Genomic DNA, 25,704 nt, shown 5'->3' on the forward strand with positions numbered 1-25,704 from the left:
AGGCACCTATGGAAGTGAGTGAGCAATTTTTATACAAAAATCGCAACAAAACAGCGCGTTTTTTTTTGTTTTTTTTTTTAATCAGTCTGTTCGTCTGATTTTAAAAAATCGTGCACGTAAATAAAACCATTTAAAACAATGCGCTTTATTTCCGTCCAACTTTTTTTTTGGATGGGGGGGGTCTGAAAATTGGCCAGAAAACTCGTTGGTGCGAATAAAACAACTCATTCTGCTGCACACAAGCCGCAGGCAATGAAGGAGTTAACTCCCCGCTCGGTTCCCCCAGGAGTAGTCACACTTTCTACGGTGACGTCACTCCACGGGGCGTGTCTGATAGTAAACCGGGGGCGTGCGGTGTGTATTTGCATAGAGGCGTGGTTAGGAGGTGTAACCACGCCCAGCACATTGGAGCTGCTGTCAGGGGGGAGGAGATGCCGAGTGGCCGGCACTCTGCTCGTGTACGGCAGGAGGATCGGAGCTGGGCAGCCGGAGCTGTGCTCCCCCGGGCTCTGGAGCTATAAGAGCAGCAGGTAGGTGCTGGAGCCTCTGCTGGACACTTGGGGGGGCTGCTAATGAAGTTGGGTGCTGAGTTGGACCTGGATGTGCAGATACAGTACATTGTAGCCACAGGGGTGCGAGCAAATTGTTAGCATGGAGCAGTAGAAGGGGGTGCAGAATGCAAGCTGTCACCCAGGAGCTGTGTGTCACTGGACTAGCTGTGGACTCCTCTGCTGGGGTGCAGTGCTACATGTCAGCATGCATTGCAGATAAAGCATGCCCCCTGATGTATTTGGGGGGGTCCTGTGCAATGAGGACCCCGCTGCTTAGAAAGTGCATGCTATAAGGCTTGCAATGGATTTGTCCAAATTGTCATCAGCATGGAAGAAAGTGACAGTTTAGACTGGAAGTTTGTGTCTTGTTCTCCTTGGACTGTCTAGTTGTTGACTGTCTCTTTTCTGGATGGACCCCCTGATCTCTCTCTAGTGGCGCTCTACAACATTTTGGGATGCAGTTTTTGAGCCAAATGCAGGAATGGATCCCAAAAGGATGGAAAAGTGGAAATGATGGAAGATAGTTTTCCATTTTTGGTCTTCACTCCTGTTTGGCTGCTGATACTGCATCAAAGCTACCTGTGTGATCCAGCCTAAGGGCACAGTCACACGGGCAGGTTTTTTTAAATTTGGTCCTGAAATTTTTTTTTTTTTCCCCATGCAATTTTTATATGTTTCTGCAATTTTTTTTCTGCACAATTATCATCCGTTTTGCATCCGATTTTTACACCCGCTCCAAAAAAAATTCATGATGGGTTCTGCACACTTTTTTTTTTTAAGGTTGCCATGGTTACATGCATCATGCGAATGCAATCGGAATTTAATTTTTAATGCCCCCGTAGACTTGAATGGGCACTTTTTGCTTACAAATGACATCAAAATATGACGTGTAATTTTTTTTTTTCTCGCCATGGACTATTCATCCAAGTACGGTCGTATTCACCCAGATGAGTGCGATATCCATCCGTAAAACTCAAACTGAAGTCACAGTTGCAAGGCAGCAATTTTTAATATTTTTTTAAATGCGAACACAGTACGTTTAGCAAGAAAAACACTCCGACACATGCAATTTTTCACGCACGTGAAATTCACGTGTTTCGATATCGACAATGAAAAAAATTGCAGCGCATTTGTCATATAAAATAATGCATGATTTTACCCCCAAAATTTGAACATGATGCGATTATTCTATCTCACAGCATTGCTGCGGAGGAAAAATCGCCCATATAGATACACCCATTACACGTAATGAGTTCTATTTTCGTACAAATTCTCGCCACGCACAAAAGCCGCGTTCGAATATTGTCCATGTGGATATACCATTGGAATGGATGGGTTGTATTTCTGTCCGATAGCGGACCGATTTATTACGTTCGCGTAAATATACCCTAATGTTGCACAACTACAACTCCCAGCTGTCGGGGCATGCTGGGTGTTGTAGTTGTGGACAGCCACAAGTTGAGGATCATTGCCCTGTGGCAATTTGGCTTTCGGTTCTTACCATTATTGATGCTAGGCACAGTCAGATAGGTAAATCTGACTTGATTCCCTGAGACGCGGCGGTAATGCCAGCGTGCCATGATGTGTGGGCACACAATCTGGAGATGGATCCTGTGGGTTTAGTGTACAACCTCCCCTCCTCCTCCTCCCCATTGATACATAGTGTATTTTCCTGTGTTACAATGTATCGATGTGCAAGATGTAGAAGAGAGATTACAAATCCCTGGGCAATGAGGCATTACAGAAATGTGCTGCTCCGCCAGTCGTCTCCCTGGTAGGGCTGACTACCCTGCTGAGGTTCATTAATGCCAAACCCGGTGTCCTTTAAAGGATAACTATCCAGCTGTTGACCTCTGCCAGTCACCTCACCCCTTCTGTATAGTTTTATTAGTAGTGGGTGAGCTCTAGATAGGACATGGCATGGATGGGGCACCTGATTGCCATACTTTGGCTGTTTGTGACTTTTAGGGATGAATATTTCTGCAAGACGTCCCTAAAGATGCAGAAAATGCAGGTTTTTATTACAAATCCCAGCAGCAGTTGTGTCTTTGGGTGTGAAAGGTCCCTTAGGATTCTCCATTCTAGTGCCAGGCTAATTTTTCCCTTCTGCTTTCTCCAGGTCGTTGCCACCTTGGTCAAGGAGACCTGTGCCAGGATTACAGTGCTGAGCCCAGCGGAGCAAAGTATGCAACCAGAGGATGCCTGAGGCTGGAGGGGGCTGCAGGTTATCCCCGTACAAAGGGATCCTAGTGGGAATGATCACCGTGTGGGGCACACTCTGCTTTTTCCTGGTGACGGTGAGCGGAGTGCCAGCTGCCAGGCTTCCAGTTGTACAGCCAGAAGAGGACAAACCAGAGAGAAAACCAGCAGGTAAGGATACGGATCCACCCTTGGTTTCGCAAACATGAACATGTTCGCTCGCCCAGGACGGAGTCAACACTTTGAATGGGGAGGGAAGAGAAGAGTTCTCATCCAAAGCAGCCTATAGATTAAACCGACCCCTGGAGCTGCTCATGAGAAATGCAGAATTTGCATGTTGGCCCTGACTTGCACTATAGGAGGTTGGCAGGGGGCACATTGTTTGGGGGGTACTAATTAATCACTAGAGTAGTTGACTTGCAGATTAACTCCTTTGGTGCTGCAGGGCTAGATTGCATCCCATGCCGGGTTGTTTGTTTATGGAGAGGCCCTAATGTGTGTACAGTGCTGTACAATACAGGCACAGCTTGTAGGAGACCATTACCCATCAAAGGGGTAATAATTGACTTTATTATACAGTAATCAGTGAGTTATTGTAGAGGTGGGTATAAACGAGTTAATGTGAACACCTTGGACAGTACCATGCATTATGCACAAGACAGTTCGAAATATATAGCTAGATATTTGCAGATGTAGCAGAGCTGAGTTTGTTTCTACTGTCCTAGTGTAGACAGAATGATATATATAGTGCCAAACTCAGCTCTGCTACATGTAGGTATATCAATGTGTCTAAACTATGAGACAGTGCCAAAGACAGGTTGATATATGTAATGTAGCAGAGCTGAGTTTGAGACTACGTTTTTTATCCTGTCTCAACTATAAGACGGTAGTGCCAAACTCAGCACTGCTATATCTACATATGTCTAGCTATTGTATTTATAACCTGTCTAACCTATAGGACAGTAGTGCCAAACTTTGCTTTTGCTACATCTACAGTCTTATAGGCTAAACAGGTTATAACTGTAATAGCTGGATAGATCCAGATGTAGCAGAGCTGAGTTTGGCATTTCTGTCTTGTAGGTTAGGCAGGTTATGAATATGTATAGTAGCTAGATACCGTATGTGTAGATGTAGCAGAGGTGAGTTTTGCACTTCTTGCTTATAGTTAAGATAGATTACAGGTATGGTAGATATAGCAGAGCTGAGTTTGGCACTGTTGTCTTGTAAGTTAGCCTGCTTATAAATATAATAGTTATATATATGCCGATGTGGTAGAGCTGCGTTTGGCACTGTCAAATACACAGATTATAAATTTATAGCTAGATGTATGTAAATGGAGCAGAGCTGAGTTTGGCATTTCTGCCTTACAGGTTAGGCAGGTGATGGACGGATGGATAGATAGATGTAGCAGAATTGAATTTGTCGCTTATCATTTTGCAGCATGGTTGCTTGTGCGTAATTCTAATTGGAGAAGGTATTAGGTTTAGCTGCAGTCCTATGCACAACCACGAATAACACGAGTAAGAATGTTGTATATTTACCTGCAGTCCTATGTAAAATGAGAAAGAAGACCAGGTCACAGCTTCCAGAATGAACAGAAGGTAGCAATGAAGTCTTATGTAAAACTGCAAATAAGGCATGTTGATCATAATGTGTGTTGGTATGGAGAAAAAAATGTTTACCTGTAGTCCTATGGAACAGCACATGGTCATACATAATGCTGTGGAGTTATGTGCAGTCCTATGTAAAAGCACAAATAACAGTTGGTAATCTTTTTATATAGTTATGCTGATGAACAAGATCATTGCTTGTCTACTGGAGCAAATCGCTCCGTTTAATAGTATCTTTACTTCCAGTTCTACGTACAGTTGCAAATATCACTTGTGTCAAGTGACAAACTCGGCTTTGTACAATCACAAATAACACTTGTGCCAAATGACAAACTCAAATCTGTTACCTCCACATCATATTCACTTGTGTCGTATGACAAACTCAATTTTGCTACAATTACAAATACACTAACATTTGTGCTAAACGACTAACTCCTCTCTACTACTCCTACATTATATATGTGTGCATACTGTTGCATTCTTGTGTTGGTCTATATCGCTGGCTAAGACTTGACAGATGTGCGACAAGCTGCTTCATATCATGATGACGTTTTCTTGAAGTTTCTTTGGTTATGAGTTAGTGGTTGAACCTGATCAGGTCACATGTGGTTGTTGCTGTATGTAGCAGTAATGAATTTGCTGTGTTGCTACTTTGTATGTAAATATTATGCTATATGTAGCTATGTGTTGTTATGTATTACTATTATGTCATTGATGGGTTTTAAACTTCATAAAGCAGATGAGCTCTGCAATATCTGATGGACCAAGCAACTTGGGGGCCACGTGTGGCCCTTCAATCTGATTCTGACTGTCCTTATTACTATGTCATGGTAGTCACATTCACCCTGACCTGTGTGTAGTATCACAAACATGATAATTGTCTCCATTCTGTATGTGCTGGGTCTTCAGTACTTCATTATGTGGACCATAGAAGTACTGTCACCCCGTCACCAAATGGGGCTCACAAGCATTTTATAATCTCACTGTCTGTAATTCAGCTGGCCAGCACAGCTCTGCTACATCTAACACACTTGGCTCTGCTGCACCAAAACTAGACTGTTAAAGAGGAATACCCCCCCCCCCATACGTTAACAATGATGTAAATTCAAGATTTAACGGTATAATCATAAAGTCTTCTATTGTGACATCAGGGCGCACTTATTACTGGTGTTGCGCCAGAATTCTGGCGCAAGTTGCACCTTTTTGGGGGCACAAATCAGTTTAGACAAATTTTTTTTATTGATTTACGCCCAAAAAATAGATGTTGCGCCACTTACTCAACTTTTCAAAAGTGTCTAGAAAAGGGGGCGGGTGTGAGTGAAGTATGGGTTTTCATTGGAGACTTTTTAAAGCGAAGACGCCACCAGAAAATTCAATTTAAATCTGCCTCCATTGCATTAAAGGGGTTGTCTGGGGTTGGAAAAACATGGCTGCTTTCTTCCAAACACAGCACCCCCCCCCATGTCTATGGGTTGTGTCTGGCATTGAAGCTCAGCTCCCATTCACTTCAATGAGCTGCAATACCACACACAATCCTATGGACAAGGGTGGCGCTATATTTGGAAGAAGGCAGACATGTTTTTTGAACACTGGACAAACCATTTAAGTAGTCTGAGACAAGCGGAGCACACAAACTTTTGTAAACAAAAAAAACAACTTTTTTGTAGAAATTTTTACTTTAATCGATGCGTTTCCAGTATGCAAATGATTTGCTTGGAGTCAAAGTGGCGGCACTAAGAGCTCTCCGATTCGCTGATCGAATACCCCTCCCCTCCTGCTGGCCCCCCGCCGAGTGTCTACCTATCAGTACTGAGGTCTTGCGCATGCACACCTACTGCATCTTCGGGGGCGCATGCTCTGTGCGCTAGTGAAGTGTCTGCACCGCGATTCAGCTGCTTCATTGCGCATGAGCCAAAAAAAGTGGTAGGTGTAAAATCCCAGCGCTACCAATCCTGATGTATAGACATGGGGTGCGGCCATCAGAAGGAGAGGCGGTGTTTGAGCAGTAACGCACTGACTCTGATTGGCCTTGGCGCCGCCTCTTAAATTTGAAGCAAATCATTTGCATACTTGGCATGCATGAATAAAAGTTAGAATTTAAAAAAAAATGCAAAAAACACATTTTGGGGGGTAAAATCGTGTGTCCTTGTTTATCTCAGGCTGCGTAACGCTATGCGGTGACAGGTGTCCTTTAAAAAGTCGCAAAGTTTGTCGCAATCTCACTCCAGTCGTTGGGTAACAAAGTGATTCTATATCTTTAGACCCATTTAAAGCTGCAACAAATGTATCAACTTCATGTGACGTTGGATGATAAATAAATAATACATAGAAAAAAAAGCAAACCTTTTTGAACTGGATAAGGGAAAAAATTCCAGAAAAGTAGAATCGAAAATTCCCCTGCTGATCAATTCCCCTCGTTGTGTCCTCTACACAATAGTGATTGACTTTCCAGTTTGTATCATAATCAGTCACATACCCTGTTTCCCTGAAAATAAGACATAGCACGATTTTCCAGAATTTTTGAGCATGCAAAATGATTTTTCAGGCTTTTTGAGGATGCTTGAAATATAAGCCCTACTCCAAAATTAAGCCCTGCTAACAGTTAATTAAAAAAAAGTCAATCTAAATAGTGTCCAGCAGCTATACATGTACAAAAGTTAAACCTTTTTGAACAAAAATTAATATAAGACACTGTCTTATTTTCAGGGAAACACAGTAGATAGAAACCTTTTCTTATCTGTCTGCACCTGAGTAGCTCTGCCAGCGCAGGCTCGACTCTGCTACATCTCCAGATCCGATCATTCTTGGAAAAGCATTGTGACCAGGGATGGCATACTGTATGTATCTGTCCTTGCCCGGCACACTGGAGGAATGGCGCTGTGCCCATGAGACGGTCGCATCCCACCTTTTTGATACATTGTGTGGATGGAATGACAGACAGCTCTGTCATGAAATAACCTCGCTCCATTGTCTGCAGGAGAACGTAATCCTGCCGGAATCAACGTGAGAAAAGAGTAATTACTGTCTAGCGAGATGAACACTTAACGTGGAATTTTCTCTCCCCCCCCCCCCCATCCTTAATAATCTTCATCTTTATTCAGGATGATGTAGCGCTGAGATCCCGCCGCCGCCGTCTTCATTGTATTCTTGCATTTTAAGCCTCTTCTCCATATAGTTCAATTACCCTTCCGAAGCTCCATAGAAAAATCTACATATGGCTGTCACAACAAACTCCTGCAGCTTCTCTTTACAATGGATCATGCTTTCTTGGCTGAACAGATCAGGACTGCAACTCCCAGCATGCTTGGTCATGTGCAAAAGTGTCGCCCGCTAGGAGTTGTAGTGCCACCCCTGTTCCAAGAAGCACCTTCTATGAATTGGTGTCTATGGCAATGATGTCCAATCTCCGGTGGTCCATGGCGGTTTTTAGCTACTTTCTTGCAGCGATGACATGCTGTATATTCTCGTGGACACGTCATCGCTGTAGGATAATGTAGACCAACAGGGACCACCAGTGCCGGCACAGCTGGGGTGTAACAGGTGAGTAATTGTGGTTTCTTTATTTTTTAAGCAGGTATTCTACAGTCAAGTTTATTTCTTAAAGGGCCACACCATCAAAAGCACGTTTTTCCGCCTCATCTGATTGCCTGTCATACTCTGTAGGTCTCCTCTGTGTGTTGCAGTCACTTCCATGCAGTGCAGCCCCATGTCTGATGCTTATCAGGCATCATCTTGATGCTGAGATTATTGCTGTCATGTTCACATGAATGCCGTGATTCATTAGTACAGCATTAACTAGGAGCTGTACCATTTGTGCCTGCTGGGGGGACCGTTTGAATCTCATTAACTTTTTTTATATTATTCTAAATAAGCTAGAGGCCATAAGTATATAGTCAGGAGGATGAGCTGTGATCTCCTCTATTATACCTGTGTGACATGATCAGTAATTGTCAGTGGGAGTCATTTAGGAGTTCTTCAGCAGTTCAAAAACATTATAGTAAAAAAAATGACAATGTTATGTTCACACATAGAGGCAATGGTGCAGATTTCATATAGCGTTTTCCGTGCTAACGGTTTTGTGTGCTCTGGAAAATGTGCACCATTTCCGTTGTGTGAACTTCCCCTTCTAGTGTTAACTCTGAGAGTCAAAATCATGACCAGCTTTATAGGGGTCCTCAAATTCTAGCAAGACGTAGCTGCTTTCTTCCAAACACAGCGCCACCCTTGTCCATAGAATTATGTCTGGTATTGCAACTCTGCTCCTATTCACTTCAATGGAACTGAACTGCAATACCACACACAAACCTAGGGACAAGGGTGGCGCTGTGTTTGGAAGAAGGCAGACGTGTTTTTCTAACCCTGTAAAACCCCATTAACCCTCAAGGCCATGCTGCTTTTTTTTTTGCACGTGGGGTAATACAAATCAATAGGCCTTTAGCACTGCGTATTACGCGTGTGATATACGCCCGTGTTAGTGAACCCGTATTCAAACTGCTCGCTCCGCTTTTCCCTATGATAATGTTTTTATTCGTCTTTCCGGATCATTCTATAAACATGAGCGTTCGTTCATCCAGGGAGATGCGACAACCTCATATAGATGCAACACGTGGCGGCGCTGCCAGGCCTCCACTTATCTCTCCTACTCCGTCTCTCTCTACGTGACCTTTAGCTGCCGCTCTGCAGATGGTTAATGAAGGGTTAATGCCGCATTGAGCTCTACAGTAGAAACTGTGATTACGTGCCGCTAAATTCCAGCGGGGTGGATCGAGTTGAGGCATTTCTTTCCCTGTAAGAAATTGGTGTTGCTACGTGATGTAGCAGAGCTACGCGCCGCGCCGATTGTGTTTATCTCTCTCCCATCGCAGGTGTCGGAGCGTGCGCGGCGTTCTTATAGATTAGATGGGGAAAGTTGTGAGGAACTGGATGAGTTTTCACTGTGAAGTTTCGAGGCGCCGTATAGTCGGCCATTTTTATTTTCCACTTGCATGCGTTTCTATACTGAATTGTGGAACCACCAAATTCACGATCTGCCAGCCGTTCTTGGACGTATCCGTCTGCGCATTCTTCTCGCTCTCCGTTATTCTTTTCAGTCCCAGGCTGTAAGGCCACATCTCATTGGTCCTTACTAGCTAATTTCTCGTCAATGGGATCTGGCGTCTGTTCGGAGCTGCCTTTTAAAGTGATCCCGTCCATCGTACCGCGCTAGTGATAATACGACCCTCCTACGTACCGGTGCTTGAAAACGGACCTAATTTAAACCTAATCCCATTCGTGGTCAGGTTCACAGGACTGGCCTCCAGAGGTTGGGACTATTGGCCCTATGTAAGCGTAGGGCATATTAATAATTGCCCACTATCCTATCAATAGGGATTGATAATGCCAAGGTGGCACTAAAGCGGGTTACAGAACTTTAAAACTTCGTTCTCAGTAACATCCATTCTTTATGGACAACTCCTAGTCAGGAAAGTGTTTAAAGTGGCTCTCCAATCCTGTACAAACAAAGATGGCCGCCCCAATTCTCTGACTACACTGAGCATGGTATGCATTAGTAGTCTGACACTACGTACTGCTCTGACTGGTCAGTGCTGCTCATGTGGGTAGATGTAATGTCTTATACTACCAAGCTATACCAATATCCAGTGTTTCACGTAGTCAGAGAAGCGGAGCGGCCATCTTTGTTCAGGGCTGGAGGGTCACTTTAAGTGGTCGATGAATTGAGCTTAAAGGAATACCCTGGACAAAATTGAAGGGCTGTGTAATTCCTGGGATGAGGCATGACACAGCAGGGGTGTAGCTATATTTGTACAGACATAGCAGTTGTACCATGGCCCTTAGGGCCCCATTGGCACCTAAAAAGACACCAGTGTTATAATTGGCACATAGTAAGATCAGAATTGGGTATAAATCTTGCATTGGGGCTTAGAAGTTTTAAAGAGGTTGTCCCGCATCTCGCTGTTTTGTTGCAGGAAGCAGGCAGCTCTGTACATTGTGCAATGGCCCCGGTTGGTACTGCAGGCTGAGTGCTATTTAAAGTGAATGAGACTCAGCCTGCAGTTCCAACTCTGGTCACTCTGCAATGTATGGAGCCATCTGCTTCCTACAGTACAACAGCTAGAAGCCTTTGTGTTACATCTTTTAACACAGAGGTTTAAAGGGGTTATCCCACTTCTAGCTGTTTGGCTGCAGGAAGCAGATGGCTCCATATATTGCTTAGTGCCTCTGGTTGGTACTGCACGTATAACTCCTACTCATTTCAACCCGTCCACTGCACAGCGTAAGGAGCTGTCTGCTTCCTGCAGCAAAATGGCCATAAGGGGGACAACCTATTTAAAGAGAACCAATGAAAAAGTCCATATGTTATGCCCGCCCCTGAGGTTAGTCCATATGTTATGCCCGCCCCAGAGGTTCTGCATTATGCAGAATACAGTATAAGTTTTATCTAGAGTGTTCCTTTGAGTATTACTCCATACATTTTAAAGGTAGTGGTGTCATCAACTTGGCTCATAGACTTATTTTATCCAATAGCTAGTGGTGGGGATGCTAATTTGGAATCCTGGCACCACTTCTAGCCATACTTGCCTCTCTTCTCTCCATGGGCAATGGTGCAGCAGGTCCTATGACAATCCCTGTCTGTACTAACACTAAAAGTCATCACCTGTTCTCCTGGCATCAGCACTTGCACCCTGGGCACTATGACACCAGGAGTTTAGGATGCTGATCCTACAGCCGCTGATTGGCTTCAGCAGTCACCCGACTGTCGGTGCGGACCGGGAAGGTCCCAGAACCTCTGCAGTGTTTCCTGGGGGTAGAAAAGAGGTGACTCTAGTTTTTTGTTTTTTTTTGTCTTATTGCATGAACAGCTGTAAAAAGAATAAAAATAAAAATCCCTATTTATTTATTTATTTTAGCCGGACAACCCCTTTAACTCTGAAGGTTGAAAATCAAACCTTGTATGACCACATCGCTTTCATGGGTTCTTGCTCAGTGTCCATAATTTAAAGGAACTTTTAACTGTTTGTTGCTGAGAACTTATGAAAACTTTCTCTACAAGCATCAGTAGACCACACAAGTAGTGCGAGAGTTAACCACATCTGTCATTCGTAACCCTACCAATGTCTATATGGAGAGGAGCAGGACGCTGGTATACCCTGGTGGTGGTATCTACGGACAGGGTAGAGCGGCGCAGTGAACAGACGCCAGTCTTGTAGGTACAGGGGAGAACTTTGCTACATAACACAAAGACGCCTTCTCTCCCCCCCACCCCCCTTTTTTTCATGTAAGTTGTACGCTATGAAAGGAAAGCTCTCTTAGTGAAATGGTCCATGTGTTATTAGCTCATTAGTGGCGCTTGTTGTTCTGTAGATTTTACGTTAACAGCCTAAGCCCTTATTTTCCATAAAAGCGGCTTGGAAGGATTTTTTTTTTTTCCCCTAGTGAGCTAATTCTCCACACGGGGCGGCGGGAGAGGTAACAGCTACTGCTTTGTGCTAGCATCGGGCTGCATAAAACACGCATTGAAGGGCATGCATTCTGGAGGTATGTGCGTGTTTGCTAATATGAATGATGCCCATTAGGCGATCTAGAAGCGGTGAACACTTTCACATCCCCGCAGGGAAGTGTTCTACTCCGAGTAAGAGGAAGGCAGATGGTGGGGTTATTATTGAATAGACTCCAAGCCAAAAACACTGGGGGCCTGATCGCGACACTTTTTTTTTTTTTTTTTTTTCTTTTCCCCAACTTTCCGCAGAACAATGTTTTTAATTTTTTTTTTTTTCTTCACTCTTTCCTCTTTTTTTATGAATGAATCGGAGTTGCAGGAGGGTATTTGAGTGTGTAATCCGCTCATTGGCTATGACAGAGATGATTAGCGAGGTCAGAAGATTCTTTCTACTGCCTCGAGATGGCGGTCACTCTATTCAGGATGGAATAAAAAAAAAAGTGGGGGTATCGTTGGACCCCTGTGCCAGTTTGCATTGGTATTCACATAACTGGACATGAATGGTGGTGAAAGACGGAGTTGTGTATAAGAAGTGGTGTGGTAATTGCCCTACCAGACCGCATCTACTGTAGGTGGCCACTGTATGGACTGTCTGCAGTGGGGGTTAAAACGATTGGTGCACATTAGTGCTGAGAGAACCCATCAAGTAGAACCTTGTCTCGGGTTGAACTTTGCTAATATTTTGGTTTGGCATGAACCCCAACCAAGATTTTTGCAAAGTTCTATTCGAAATGGGGTTCTGGTTCAGTTGACCCAAGACTAGTCCTGAACACTGGCGAATAATGCTGCCATAAAAGACCTATCTAGCACTCTGATATTATACAGAGCTGTTATGGGTCTTGGACAGTTTTATACACCTGTTGTAGGGGTTTTGGTGAACTTCAATAAAAGTGTTTAAACCGAGGCTGGACAAATATCTGTCGGGGATGATTTAGTGATCCGATGACCCTGGAGGTCCCTTCCAACTATAAACTTCCGGTTCTGTTTAAGCTAATTCGGACCGAACTAAACTTTTTGCAACTGTTCACCGAACTGGCCAAACAGAACTTTTCAAAAGTTTGCTCGTCACTAGTGCACGTATGTAGTTTTTTGTTTTTTTTTCTCCTAAATCCTGATATTTGGGGTGCAGTCATCCCAATGATCTGTACACAGTTAAAACAGAATAGCCTTATATTCCCAGAAGCCACATCACTGACCCCTCAGTATTCAGGTGGGGAGAGGTGCTGCTGGTGGCACATCACCAATACACTAGCCTACCAAAAGTAATTGGACACCTGAACAAGAATCAAGGAGTATTTATTTCCATATGATAATACTTTGGGGGGGTCTCCTTTGGCCCTAATAACATTGGATACTCTCCATGGTACACTTTCTACTAAACCCCTCTTATGTTTGAGCTAGTATTTCCCTCCATGCATCCTGCAAATATATGAGAGAGTTCTCTCAAAGAAGATGCATCGGCCTGTCTACAATGGTACAAGGAGAGTCGTTATTGGACAGTAGAGCAATGGAAGAATGTTCTATGGAGTGATGAATCGCACTACTCTATCTTCACATCAGATCACAGTACCAGGGTGTGGAGGATGCTGGGGAACACATCTTGCCTGAGTGTATTGTGCCAACGGTTAAGTATGGCTAAGGTTCTGTTATGATCTGGGGATGTTTTGCATGACATGGTCTCGGTCCATTGGTTGTAGTGACTAGAACCATGAATGTGGAGGTGGACCCTCACATTCTAGATGATAATGTGCTGCCGATAATGTGGTAATACTCTGGGAATGGTCGGCCATACTTCCAACAAGAAAAAGTGCCTTGTCCTAAATCCAACGCTGTTTTACATTGGTTTATAGGATACAGATGATCTGTGATTGGACTGGCTGTCCTGACCTGAACCCTACTGAGCATCTTTGGGGAAAACTGGAATGTCGAGGCAGGACAGATGAACAGCGTCCATTTTCTTTGAGAGAACTTACCAGACATTTGCAGGATGAATGGAAGGAAATAACTGACGTGTATCAGACATTAGTGGCGAGTATGCCATGGAGAGTAACTGATGTCATTAGGCCCAAAGGAGCCCCGCTTAGTATTAACATATGGAACAAAGTATTACTTTTGATTCTTGCTTAGATGTCCAATTACTTTTGGTAAGATAGTGAATATACCACCAATACTTCTATAGACTAAAGGGGACAATACCACCGATGGGCACAAGAGGCACTCTAGTTTGCCATGCCCTTAGCAAACTAAGAGTCCTTTCTGCTATACAGGAACTATTTGGGGTGGGTTCTCCTTTAAGTGATACGCTATCTGTACCCGGACGTGTTTTTTCTTTGTACATGTGCTAGAGTCCCCAGCTCTTGATAAGTATGCTGTGCACCGCTCCTTGGCTATTTTTATTTTCCAGCATTTTATGGTCTTAATATTAGCACATAATCTTGTGTTATTGGAAAGTAAATACCTAGAGAACATTTAGTTCAAGCTGCATCAGACGGATTCCTGTAGCTCCGTTCCCTGCGGAGTAGTTTGATCACTTCTTGTGTTATTGGAAAAAGCCAACATATTAAAAATGTTTTTTTTTCTATTTATACATATTGTTTCGCCTTGGCCGACGTCTGCCTTACCCAGGACTTGTTGGGTGTTCCGGAGCATGCTTGATGTCTAGAATCGCTGGTCCTATGGAGATGTTGGTTGTACAGATCTACTGCACCACAAAGTAGTGACCATAATATATTACAAGAATTTTTATTTTCAGACTACCTTCCATTAGAGCCACCCTAGCCAGAGTTGGCGGGTAACTGGGAACAACCAATTATATTCAGGAGCACAGCAAATCTAGTTTAAAGCGACTTTCCAAACCTAGAACTGGAGGGGGGATTACGTTACCTGGTGCCATCCATTGTTACTTAACAGCCACTGGCTCCTGGGGCTTCACGCTGGTGATCCATGATGGCTACACTGCTTCTTAGACTACCCGATACTCAATGTGCAATGAAAGTCTTAAGACATTACATACTACTGGGATTGTCCAGCCCTGCTCACATGAATAGCCCTGGCCAATCAGAAGGCAGTATGCAGTGACTGATTACCGATAGAAATTGTGCATTGGGTAGTCTAAGAAGCGGCACGGTCAAGTTAGATCACTGCAAGAGCCCAGGAACTGGCGGATCAGCGGTTACACAGCAGTAAAATGTAGGGCATCAGGTAATATAAGACCCCCCCTGGTTCTGGGACTGGAGAGTCACTTTTATGGGACACCACCAGCAAACACCTGGTCGCACCAGAACATGATAGGCTGGATAAGATGTAAAGACCAATGGTTGGAATATAAACCCTGCTTTTTCTTTGCTAGGTTACCCTTTAGCGAAAAAGTGATTGTCAAATCATAAGGTGTTTCGCCTCCCAGTGATCAGCTGTAATCAACAGGGAAACCTGGTAACAAGTGTTCATTTCCTCTGCAGTGCCCCTGCAGGATAGTTGAAACATTACACAGTTCTCATTGTAATCAATGGTCTGGCAATGTAATACGCAGCCGTGACCAGAATGTTTTTTTTATAGGTACGTTCACATGTAGCAAAAATACTTCGGATTTGACACATCATTTCTGCATCAAAATCCTTTATACATAAGTTTGTTCTGCACAGGACAACCAGGCTGTGCGTGTGGACATCTCGTTCTTCTCCACACCTGTCTACGGCTCCTAAAACAGCTGAATTACCCCTCAGAAGCCAAGTAAACTGTTGGGTCCAGCGTGTTCCACTGTGTCGTAAATCACTAGGGCGTAATATGCAGGTAGTTCTGAGTTATTGGAGGTCTATGCCAATAGTAAATGTGCGGCTCTGACTTCAGTGTGCTGGAGAGTTTAGCCAGGGCGTGGGAGGAGTGCCCTCTGCTTCGTACCCGCTGCATACCTTCCTTGTGAGGATTAACCACCCCTGTGTGATATGTCAATGACAGTCTGTTTATGTCACCGTGTCTATTGCCTGGTAAAGCCCTCTTAATGCCAGTAAACACCGACTCCTGTGTAAATAGTGCTCCTCAGTTCAGTTTTCTACGCTATGACTAATTTTTATGGGAAGCAACAACACTTTAGGTCCTGGTTTCTCAAAAAGGAAAAAGAAAAAGCTGCCATGACAACTTTTATCAAGAGGAAATCTTCTCCATCTACACCAGTGATTCCCAAACTCCAGTCCTCATGGACCCCCAACAGGTCATGTTTTCAGAATATCCTATAGTAAGAACACCTGTGGTAATGTCTGAGGCACCGACAATAATTACATCACCTGTGCAACACAGGGGAAATCTAGAAAACATGACCTGTTGGGGGTCCATGAGGACTGGAGTTTGGAAAACGCAGATCTCCACCCATGGTCTAGGACAGCTCAAAGATTCCCATGGCTTTCAGTATCACCTTTACACATAGAACACTGAAATCTACCTCTCTGTAATATCTATCAGCCGTATCCTCCTCTTTACGCTTTCTAAAGCTCAACTTGGAAAAAACTGAGCTCCTCATCTTTCCCCATCTCACTTAACACCCCCAACAGACCTATCTATATAGCTCTACTTTTTCCTCCAGTCCTACAGGCCCACTGTCTTGATGTAGCATTTGATTCCTGCCCTGCCCTTCAGACCATACACACAAGCTTTCGCCACCTCCTGCTGCCTCAAAAACATCTTGCATATGATCTTTTCTCAACCGAGTCAACATAAATGTTAGTCGATGCCCTCATCATTTCCCGTCTAAACTACTGCAACATCCTTCTTTATGGCCTCACGTTCAACACTGTTGCACCCCCCCACCCCACCCCGCCCCGCCCAATTCATCCTCCACCCTGTTGCCGGTACTCTCCTGTTTTTCCCCTCTGCCAATCCCTCCACTAGCTACCCATTATCCAGAGAATCCAGTTCAACACATTATCAGTGGCCTACAAGGTTGCCTGCTCCATACATCTCTGACCTAATATTCCAATACCTCAGCACACATAATCTCCAGTCCACAACTTATCTCCTCCATACGTCTCTGACACAATCTCCTGATACCTCCCCACATGTAATCTTCAGTCCTCAGAAAACCACCTTCTCTGCTCCTCACAGAGTTGATACCAAGTTTTTTCCCGTGCTTCACCTATACTCTGGAACCTGCTACCCCGACAAATTGGACTCTCCACCACTTGGAAAAGCTTAAAAAAAACAAAAAACTGAAAACCTACCTCATCAGAAAAGTCTACAACCCAAAGTAGCCCTGCTTCCACTGCTATATGAGCATGCCTCCATGCCCTAATGTATCACATCTTGTATCGAAGCTAGAGGCGGTACAACAGGGTACTAGAGCCTCCCTTTAATGGGTCAGCTTTCCGCAATAAATTATCTGTTTGCATGAATATCGTAATCACTTACTTATATCAACGTTACAATCACACAGAGAAAGTTTCATTCAACTCCGACAACTTCTAGGGGAGGGATTGTTTTGACAATGAGTGTATTTTGAACTTTTTTTTCTTGAAGATAAGCGGCACTTGATGTGTAGCCGCTACTTTTTTCTTTTTATTCAGATTTGTATTTTTTTCCCCATTGACATTTTTTGAAACCCTTCGAACTGCATAAATCATGCTTAGAAAATATACCTAATAAGATCTATACCCCAGAGGTAAGAAACCTTCAGAGAGTCTTGTGAAGCTCCTGGTGAAAGTTTCTCACGGGCATGTTCAAATAATTACAAAGTTTTTACTTTTTGTCCATTTTGTTGTGATACGTCCTTGAGCGTTATCTTCAATTTGAGCCAGTAATTGCTTCTAAGAAGATAATTGTCTTTAAAAGACATTTCTTCGCTCCTGGTAAAAATGCATGGAAAATCTTGTGCAGTTATCTGACCCCCGTGATTTGTTGGACCTTGTTGATATCCTTCCCATTCTTCTGCCAGTTAGTGATACTTGGTTCACATGCAGGAGGGGTACGTAGTTTTGCAGTGATGTTGTAGGTGGCGTGGAGCTGCTTGCTGCTTTTTAATCTGCGTTTTTCTCGGAGGCTACAATGTATATACTGCATTAGAGGACATGTCTGTAGTAGTGCACAGCGCCACTTAGCACCGCATTCTGGAGTTGCGATTTAATACTTACTATGGGTCCTTTTACACAGCGAGAAATCATTAAAATGAGCGAATGATGACCGTCGTCTGTAAGTTTACATTTTTTTCGTCATTTGCCCGATCATTGGTCTTTAAGGGCTTGGCTGATCGGTGATGGTATAGAGGCAGGGGTCGTCATCACGTACTTCTTAAACCATGGGTCAGTGAATGTAGCGCCGAAACAGGCCGGTACTCTAGGCCAGTGTTCCCCAACTCCAGTCCTCAGGGACCGCCAACAGGTCATGTTTTCAGGATTTCCTCAGTGTTGCACAGGTGATGTAATTATTGTCGGTCCCTCAGACATTGCCACAGGTGTTCTTACCATAGGATATCCTGAAAACATGACCTGTTGGTGGCTCCAGGCTACTTGGTCGAGCATTGTTTATCTTGTAGGGGCTGCGTCCTCCTTCAACGTCTTTGCACAGACTCACAATTCCAGAAGCACCTTGCTGGACGTCAGAAGCGCCTTACTCCATTCTGTCCTCTTGACCTGAGACCTAACACACCATCTCTTGGCTCTTATCTTCTCCCACAAAGGCACTTAAAGGAACAATATATAAAAAAATGATGTTAAGGATCAACAAATATTCTATAACCAGTGCCCAAATACTGTAATGGGGGTTTCAGCACCCCCATTACACACACTCAGAAACGCTACAGTCGAAGTGTGTCATTTCGAATTTTACCTTGATTATTTGGAGGGTCGTCCCCTTTTATACAAACGTCTTTATTAGAAGGGTCCCCTAAAAATAAGGTGATTTCCCAGGAGTCTCTCTACAGTGGTCAGTCGTAAGGTGCAGGTGAACTGGCAGTAAAGGCCTCCATACACATAGAGTTAATAGTGGTGGAGCTCGATGACTCTCTGAAGTGTATGGTGGCAGCTCAACCTTTCCCCGACAGATGATGTTGAGGGAAGGAAGGACTGGGCCATTGAAATCTAGTGTCTAATCTTTTTGTTACCAGGGAGATAAGCAGCCACCGGAGTTGTCTGACTGCACCTTTCTACTCTAAACACATGAACAAGCCAAGCCAAATGTTCTTGCATATTGGGGAGCTGGTGAAAACTGCTGTCGGATGAAGGATCATTTATTTGACAGTTGTTGAAGTTGTATAGGCACCTTACGTTATTTATTTCCCTGCAGTGCCTCCACAGGACAAATGAAGCATTACACATAGTACTTCTTAAAATCGATGAGCTGTGCATGTAATGCAATGCACATGTTGAGTCCTCCAGAGCCATAAGAGGCACTGTGGCTAATAAATAAAGGATGTCCTTCTAGCCTTCCATTTGCAACCTCCATCAGATCTGAATACCCTAAGGAAGAATTCAAAAATTACTTTTTCTAAACCAGACCGCCCCTTTAATGTATTGATTAGGCATCTGTGTTATGATAGCAACTTCTATTCTGGGCAGTAATTGCAAAAAGAGCCTCCTGACTGGTTATCTTGAAGATTAATTGGTAGCTTATTATCTGGGGGTCCTGAAGTATACAGGGTAAAGTCAGAAGGATCATGGATTCTTGAAGTGTCCATGTGAAAGTCTAGACTTGAAGAGCACCAGGGACCCTATGTATGTATCTACTGCTGATAAGAACTCAAGTGACACTTCTGTCTCTGATAATCCCCCTGAAGTTGGCTGGACAGCTAAGTGGCATTTTGTTCACACTGAAAGATAAGGCAACTTAAATATACAGTCAGTCATTAGTAGGAGGATCGACCTGGATGTCATTACTATGCCAACAATCACAATCCATCGGCAAAACAATGTCAAACCTTTACATCCTCAACATTTCTCTTATTTCCTTCAACCACCACTAGGGGCACTAGTGTGTGTATTTTTTTTATTTTTTTTTTATTTTGGGTGGTATTTAATCTTTATTTACATACATTTGTAATTAAAGGAATGCTCTGAGAAATTTGCTACCAGTGTATCCGTTTTGCCCAATGTGTGTACTTGGGTTAGAGTCCATTTACATGGTACACTTGTTGGGTGCAGGAATGCCCAACAGTCGTTCCCAGGGATAATTGTTCCTGGGGCGGAGATTGTCTCCATTCACAGTAAACAGGCAGTCGTTCGTAGATGGACAACTGCCTGTTTACATGGGCTGATCATCGTTCAGTTTTCATCCCTGCCTAAATTGAACGACAAGCAAGCAAATTATTATTGGTCGTTCAGTCGCTTACAGCATTTACACTGAACGGTGATCATTCAGATTTTTGCAATCCAGCGAGAATCTGGGCATCAACTGTTTTGTGTAAAAAGACCCTTAAAGGGGTTGTCCACCTATAAACTTTTGATGGCCCATCCTCAGGATAGGCTGTCAATAGTACATTGACGAGGGTCTTCTATTCGGGACCTTCTGTGATCAGTTGTTTGCTGGCCGATCCACTAATTCACAGAGCTGATATATGCAGGAAGCAGACAGCTCTGTTCCCACCACAGTGGCCCAATTTAGTACTGCAGGTAAGGTTTCATTCAGTTCAGTAGGAACTTTGCCTGTAGTACCCAGCCTGGCCACTGCAGTGGAAATGGAGCTGTCTGGTTCCTGCAAACAGCGGCGTCTGATATTTGGTGACTATTTATTTCCATTGTATCTGCTAAAAGGACTGGAGTTCGAAACCGTGAATCTATCTGTATATAGAAGTGGACAGTCCACATAACATGAAACCTAAATTGATCTTGAATTGATCTTTGACACCTTTAATTTCAGGACAAGATCATTGAAATATAATTGACTTAAAAGACAAAATTTCTCTTAAAATTTAATTTCTAAAAGTAGTAAAATTTGTAATGGATTGTGTCAAACTCTCAAAGATCGACAATGTACAAAATGCTTTTTGATTAAAAAAGATAATGACGGCATATGCTAGTTTAATTGATGATGGGCCTAAATGGCATGTAAATCTACATAGAAATGAGGTTACAATCACCGTTCCTATTTCTGAATACTGTGTGTCAGTCTGCACTGACACTTTGGAATTGTATTCCTGACCAAAGATGCTCAGAATGATCAGCATTATATAATAGAATTGTCAGAATGCACATAATGATGTTATCAAGGCTATATCTATAGTTACTATGTATCAGAACGGCAAAGATAGCTTCTTCCTGAAATTATTTATATATATATATATATATATATATATATTTTGTATTATGTATTATTATTTCTTTCGTTTTGATTTCCCCACCTGGTTATCTATTAATCGTAAATCAAGATTTCAGTCCTATAATCTGCCAAGTGATCTGTGCCCTGAAGTTAATTGATTTCCATTTAATGAAATGTTCCCTCTATCATGCACGATTGCCTTTCAGCTCATGAAAGTAAAAAAACGTTAGCCTTGATTTGTAGTCTTTATATGATGAAAGCCTGTGCAGTTCCACCGCTGCTCTCTGGATTATATTTCACTGGGCAGGGGTCCTGATATTATCAAGCTACATACATTAGAAGGCTGGAAACCTATAAAAACCACAGCAGCATTAAGAATGGCTGATAGCAGTGAGCAATAGCTTTCAATTAAAGGGGGTGTCCAGCGGTAAATTTTGATGGACTAGCCTTAGGAAAGGCTAGCGATAGTAAATTACTGAGGGTCTCCCAGTCAATCAGCTGTTTTTTGAAATGCTTCAGTCATGCACTGAGCTGATTTCTGCAGGAAGCAGACAGCTCCATTCTCACTGCAGTGGCCACGCTTGGTATTACGTGATAAGTTCCCATTCACTTAAACGCCTGTAGTACCAAGCCTGACCACTGCAGTGGGAACGGAGCTGTCTGCTTTCTGCAGAAATCAGCTCAGAACATGTCCCAGACAGCTGATAGACAAGGATCCCAGGCGGAAAAGACCCTCGCTGATCTACTATTGCTGGCCTTTATTAAGGATAGAACATCCAAAAGTTTACAAGTGAACATCCTCTTTCATTGTACAGCACATCAAACGTAGGTAATTGGAATTTAAGAGTAATTTCCCTTTAAAGGGCCACTTGATTCACTTAAAGGCCTGTAGTACCAAGCCTGACCACTGCAGTGGGAACGGAGCAAGTGTTAGTAAATCAGATTAGTTGGTATTAAAATATTGGTGTAGAACGTACACAAATTGACATGACGATAGGGTGGTCCTGGGTGTGGCTTAAAAACAGGGTGTTTAACATAATTTGGGACAGTTGTGCGTATGCATGTTGCTGCCTAGTAAATACCGGTTTCATGGCATATAATAGTCCAGAAAGTGCGTCGGGCTATAAGAACACTGCGCATATTTTAGTCTAATAACTTCGGGGACTGTTGGGTAACACTAGATTGAGTCGCTGATTGACTTATCTCCGGTTCGTCAAGTAAGATGATCTGTCGACAGCCAATAATTGCAGTATTTTGCATAATGATCATTGAGACGTGGAAACGGAAACGACCAAACAAATGAAAAACCTTCGAGATGATGCCAATAAGAGCGTCTCTCCTGTGGGCACGCTACTCGCTAATCCTTTGAAAGGCAGCCTTTCAGATCTGTAATGTGCTCTATACAAAATCCATTTATTCCGAAGCTCCTTACATCACAGGAAATATTGGATGTGTCTGCATTCGCTGGCCTTTAATCTTGGGATTACCCAAAGGCTCGGAGAAGTAGTCCCATATCCCATCAATGATATCCCCACTCCAGATGCTGCTCTTCATTCATTCACAATTGATTTACTCTCCATATTGCGGAGAGGATGTGCTTTCCTGGGAGTAGATGACACTGTTAAGAATGAGAACAATTATGCTTGGCTACAACGCACCTTCAAAAAATGTTCTCTGCTGCTTGGCCCAATTTAAAGGGACCACGACCCATAAAATATAATGATGAGTAGTTAATATATTTGTATCATTCTGATCACTGTGATACTCCTACTAATTACACTTATGTAGGCTTCTTGCTTGTGTTATATCTGTTCATATATGTTTTATACTGTGTAATACTTGAATTCCCAGTCATTGTTACAAGGCTTGTATAAAGAGTTGCAGGAATGCTACCTTTCAATAGGTGGCACTGCAGAGATATTGTTCCATCTTCCTTATTTGCATATTACCCAGAGGAGCATGAATGGCCTTATAAGTCTCCTCACTCACTCACCTTCTAGGTGCTCTCCCTAAGGAGAAAAGATGGCATGCCTAAACCACTTTTTATACAGTACTGTTGTTTTAAGGAGGGGAGGAGGGACCAGGGGTGAAAGTGGCAGTAGCTCCATTGTGTGGCTCAGTGAGGGAGGGCGTTTCGTGAATAGTGACAGTATTTGCTGGGAACATCCTATTGCGCTGGAGAGGCCAAATGCTGGTGCCTCTTGACCTGCAACGTAGCCATGGAGAATGGGCTATGGAATTTAACTGGAGAAGTATATCCTGGCTGAGTATAGCTGCTGGCATAATCTATACCTTGGAGACCTAATGACACAGTTTTGGTCCTGTTCCCATGCTAGCCAAATAAAGGGATTCTGTGCACCTGGACATATACTCAAGGGCGCACTACCGGACTCTGGATTCAGCACTATGTGGAATAGGCGTGAATTCTTTGCCACCATGACCCAAGCCAAGCATGACAAGTGTGTCCACGGATACTGTGTTTATCCACCACCAGCCTACGGGACCTGGGCCACCTTTAAACACAACCTGTTTGCAGCCTCCCTTTACATAGAAGGTATATTTAACTTTCAGCCTTTCACCTCTGCCCTTTCCGGTTTGCCTTCAGAACTTGGCTTGTCATGAGATTCCCCGGTCTACTAGATTCATTAACTGATAGCTTATGAGAATAGTCAAAAGCAGCTCTGAAAACGTAAGAAATCATATCTGACGTGAAGCTGAGCCAAAGGTGATAGCAAAGAAGACATCAAAAGATAAAATGGCAACATATGATTGGCATTAAACGTTCTTCTGCCGTCTGGAAGAACTTTGATTTCCTGACGGGAGCTGATATTTTATAATTGAGAATGTAAAAGGCTTAATTTTTCCTGGCAATTAATGAGAAGAAAATCGCAAACTGTCAAAGTGTTAATGCTCTTAAGTGTGTTTAATAGTATCTCTCTTGCCCATAATTCACCGTAATTAAGACAAATTGTAACCACAACATGTGAGAAATGTAGAATGTGACCCGTAAAGTGGTCTGAGTCGCACATGTCTTTCGCTATGTGTCAAATTCCCCCTCCTAGGAAAATCACATTGTCTATTGCAAGAGTCAATTCTCATCTCTTCCGTTGCAGCGCTCAGTCTTATGGGCGCTAGTTTCTTCCAGATACAATTTCTTTGAGACCATACGAATGAGTGGAAACTTATGGCTTCAATTTGTGTCAGTTTTCTATTAAAAATTAGTTTCTATTTTTAAACCCCAAACGAAGCAAATTAGAAATTCTACCACCTAGAGATATGTGTGAGTACTGAATAAAACCTCTGACCAGTGACTACAGATATTCATCCCTTCCTAGTATGTTGGTTAGAATCCTTCCCTCGAATCCAAGGTCTGAAGTTAGATTCTGCCCGTTAACTTTTTCTCTTTTTATGTCTGTTTCATTCCATAGCTGCCATTATGAGCCAATACATCAGATCCCACTGGCAGTGATAGATCTACATAGTGGTTTAACATATATACAAACACTATATGAGCCCTTTAGCCAAAAGGCAAGTAGATCCAAAATACAACTATCTAAAACTTTTTTCTATCAGACAACGTTTTGGAATTCTCTACTATTATTAACTTCACTTATTTTGATGGAATCGTAGCGTGATATCAACCCATCCTTGGATATCTGGAGTCTTGAAGATCATTTATTGCTCATTGTCTAGATCCTTCAATATTTTGTATATCTAGAATCATAGAATGGTAGAGTTGGAAAGGACGTCCAGGTCCAACCCCCTGCTCTGTGCAGGATTCACTAAATCATCCCAGACAGATGTCTGTCCAGCCTTTGTTTGAACACTTCCTTTGAAGGAGAACTCACCACCTCCCGTGGTAACCTGTTCCACTCATTGATCACCCCCACTGTCTTCTAATATCTAATCTGTGTCTCCTCCCTTTCAGTTTCAGCCTATTGCTTCTGGTCTTTCCTTGTGCAAATGAGAATAGGGCTGATCCTACAGCATCGTGACAGCCCTTCAGATATTTGTAGACAGCTATTAAGTCTTCTCTCAGCCTTCTTTTTTGCAACAAACATTCCCAGATCCTTTAACCGTTCTTCATAGGTAATTATTTGCAGACCACTCACCATCCTCGTAGCACTCTTCTGAACTTGCTCCAGTTTGTCTGTCTTTTTTTAAATTGGAGTGCCCAGAACTGGACACAGTATTCCAGATGAGGTCTGACTAAGGAAGAGTAGAGGGGGATAATTGCCTCACGTGATTTAGACCTTATGCTTCTCTTAATACATCCCAGAATTGTGTTTGCCTTTTTGGCTGCTGCATCACACTGTTGACTCATGTTCAGTCTATGATCTATACCCAAGTCTTTCACATGTACTGCTGCTTAGCCCAATTCCTTCAATTCCATATGTTTTTTATTGTTTTGTTTTGTTTTCATTGCCCAGATGTAGGACTTTGCATTGTTCCTTGCTAATCATCGTTTTGTTAGTTATCAACCACTGTACAAGCTTTTCTAGATCTTTTTGAATGCTCTCTCTCTTCCCTAGTGTTGGCTAGCCCTCCTAGCTTTGTGTTATCGGCAAACTTGATTAGTTTCCCCTCAATTCCCTCCCCTAGATTATTTATA

General features: G+C 43.1%; 1 protein-coding gene across 4 annotated transcripts in view; it reads left to right on the forward strand.

Moving 5' to 3' along the window:
• The first annotated feature begins 392 nt into the window (after nucleotides 1–392).
• The window catches only part of FGFR3 (fibroblast growth factor receptor 3), a 101,679-nt gene continuing 76,367 nt past the window's right edge, over nucleotides 393–25,704 (forward strand). For all 4 annotated transcript variants that reach the window (XM_066573021.1, XM_066573022.1, XM_066573023.1 and 1 more), the window contains exons 1-2: nucleotides 393–530; nucleotides 2,671–2,921. In XM_066573021.1, the coding sequence (XP_066429118.1) occupies nucleotides 2,750–2,921 (172 nt within the window). In that variant the 5' untranslated portion in view covers nucleotides 393–530; nucleotides 2,671–2,749. The remainder of the gene's footprint in view (nucleotides 531–2,670; nucleotides 2,922–25,704) is intronic.

This window comes from Eleutherodactylus coqui, chromosome 7 (genome assembly GCF_035609145.1).
Source record: "Eleutherodactylus coqui strain aEleCoq1 chromosome 7, aEleCoq1.hap1, whole genome shotgun sequence".
In the NCBI taxonomy this organism is placed as follows: domain Eukaryota; kingdom Metazoa; phylum Chordata; class Amphibia; order Anura; family Eleutherodactylidae; genus Eleutherodactylus; species Eleutherodactylus coqui.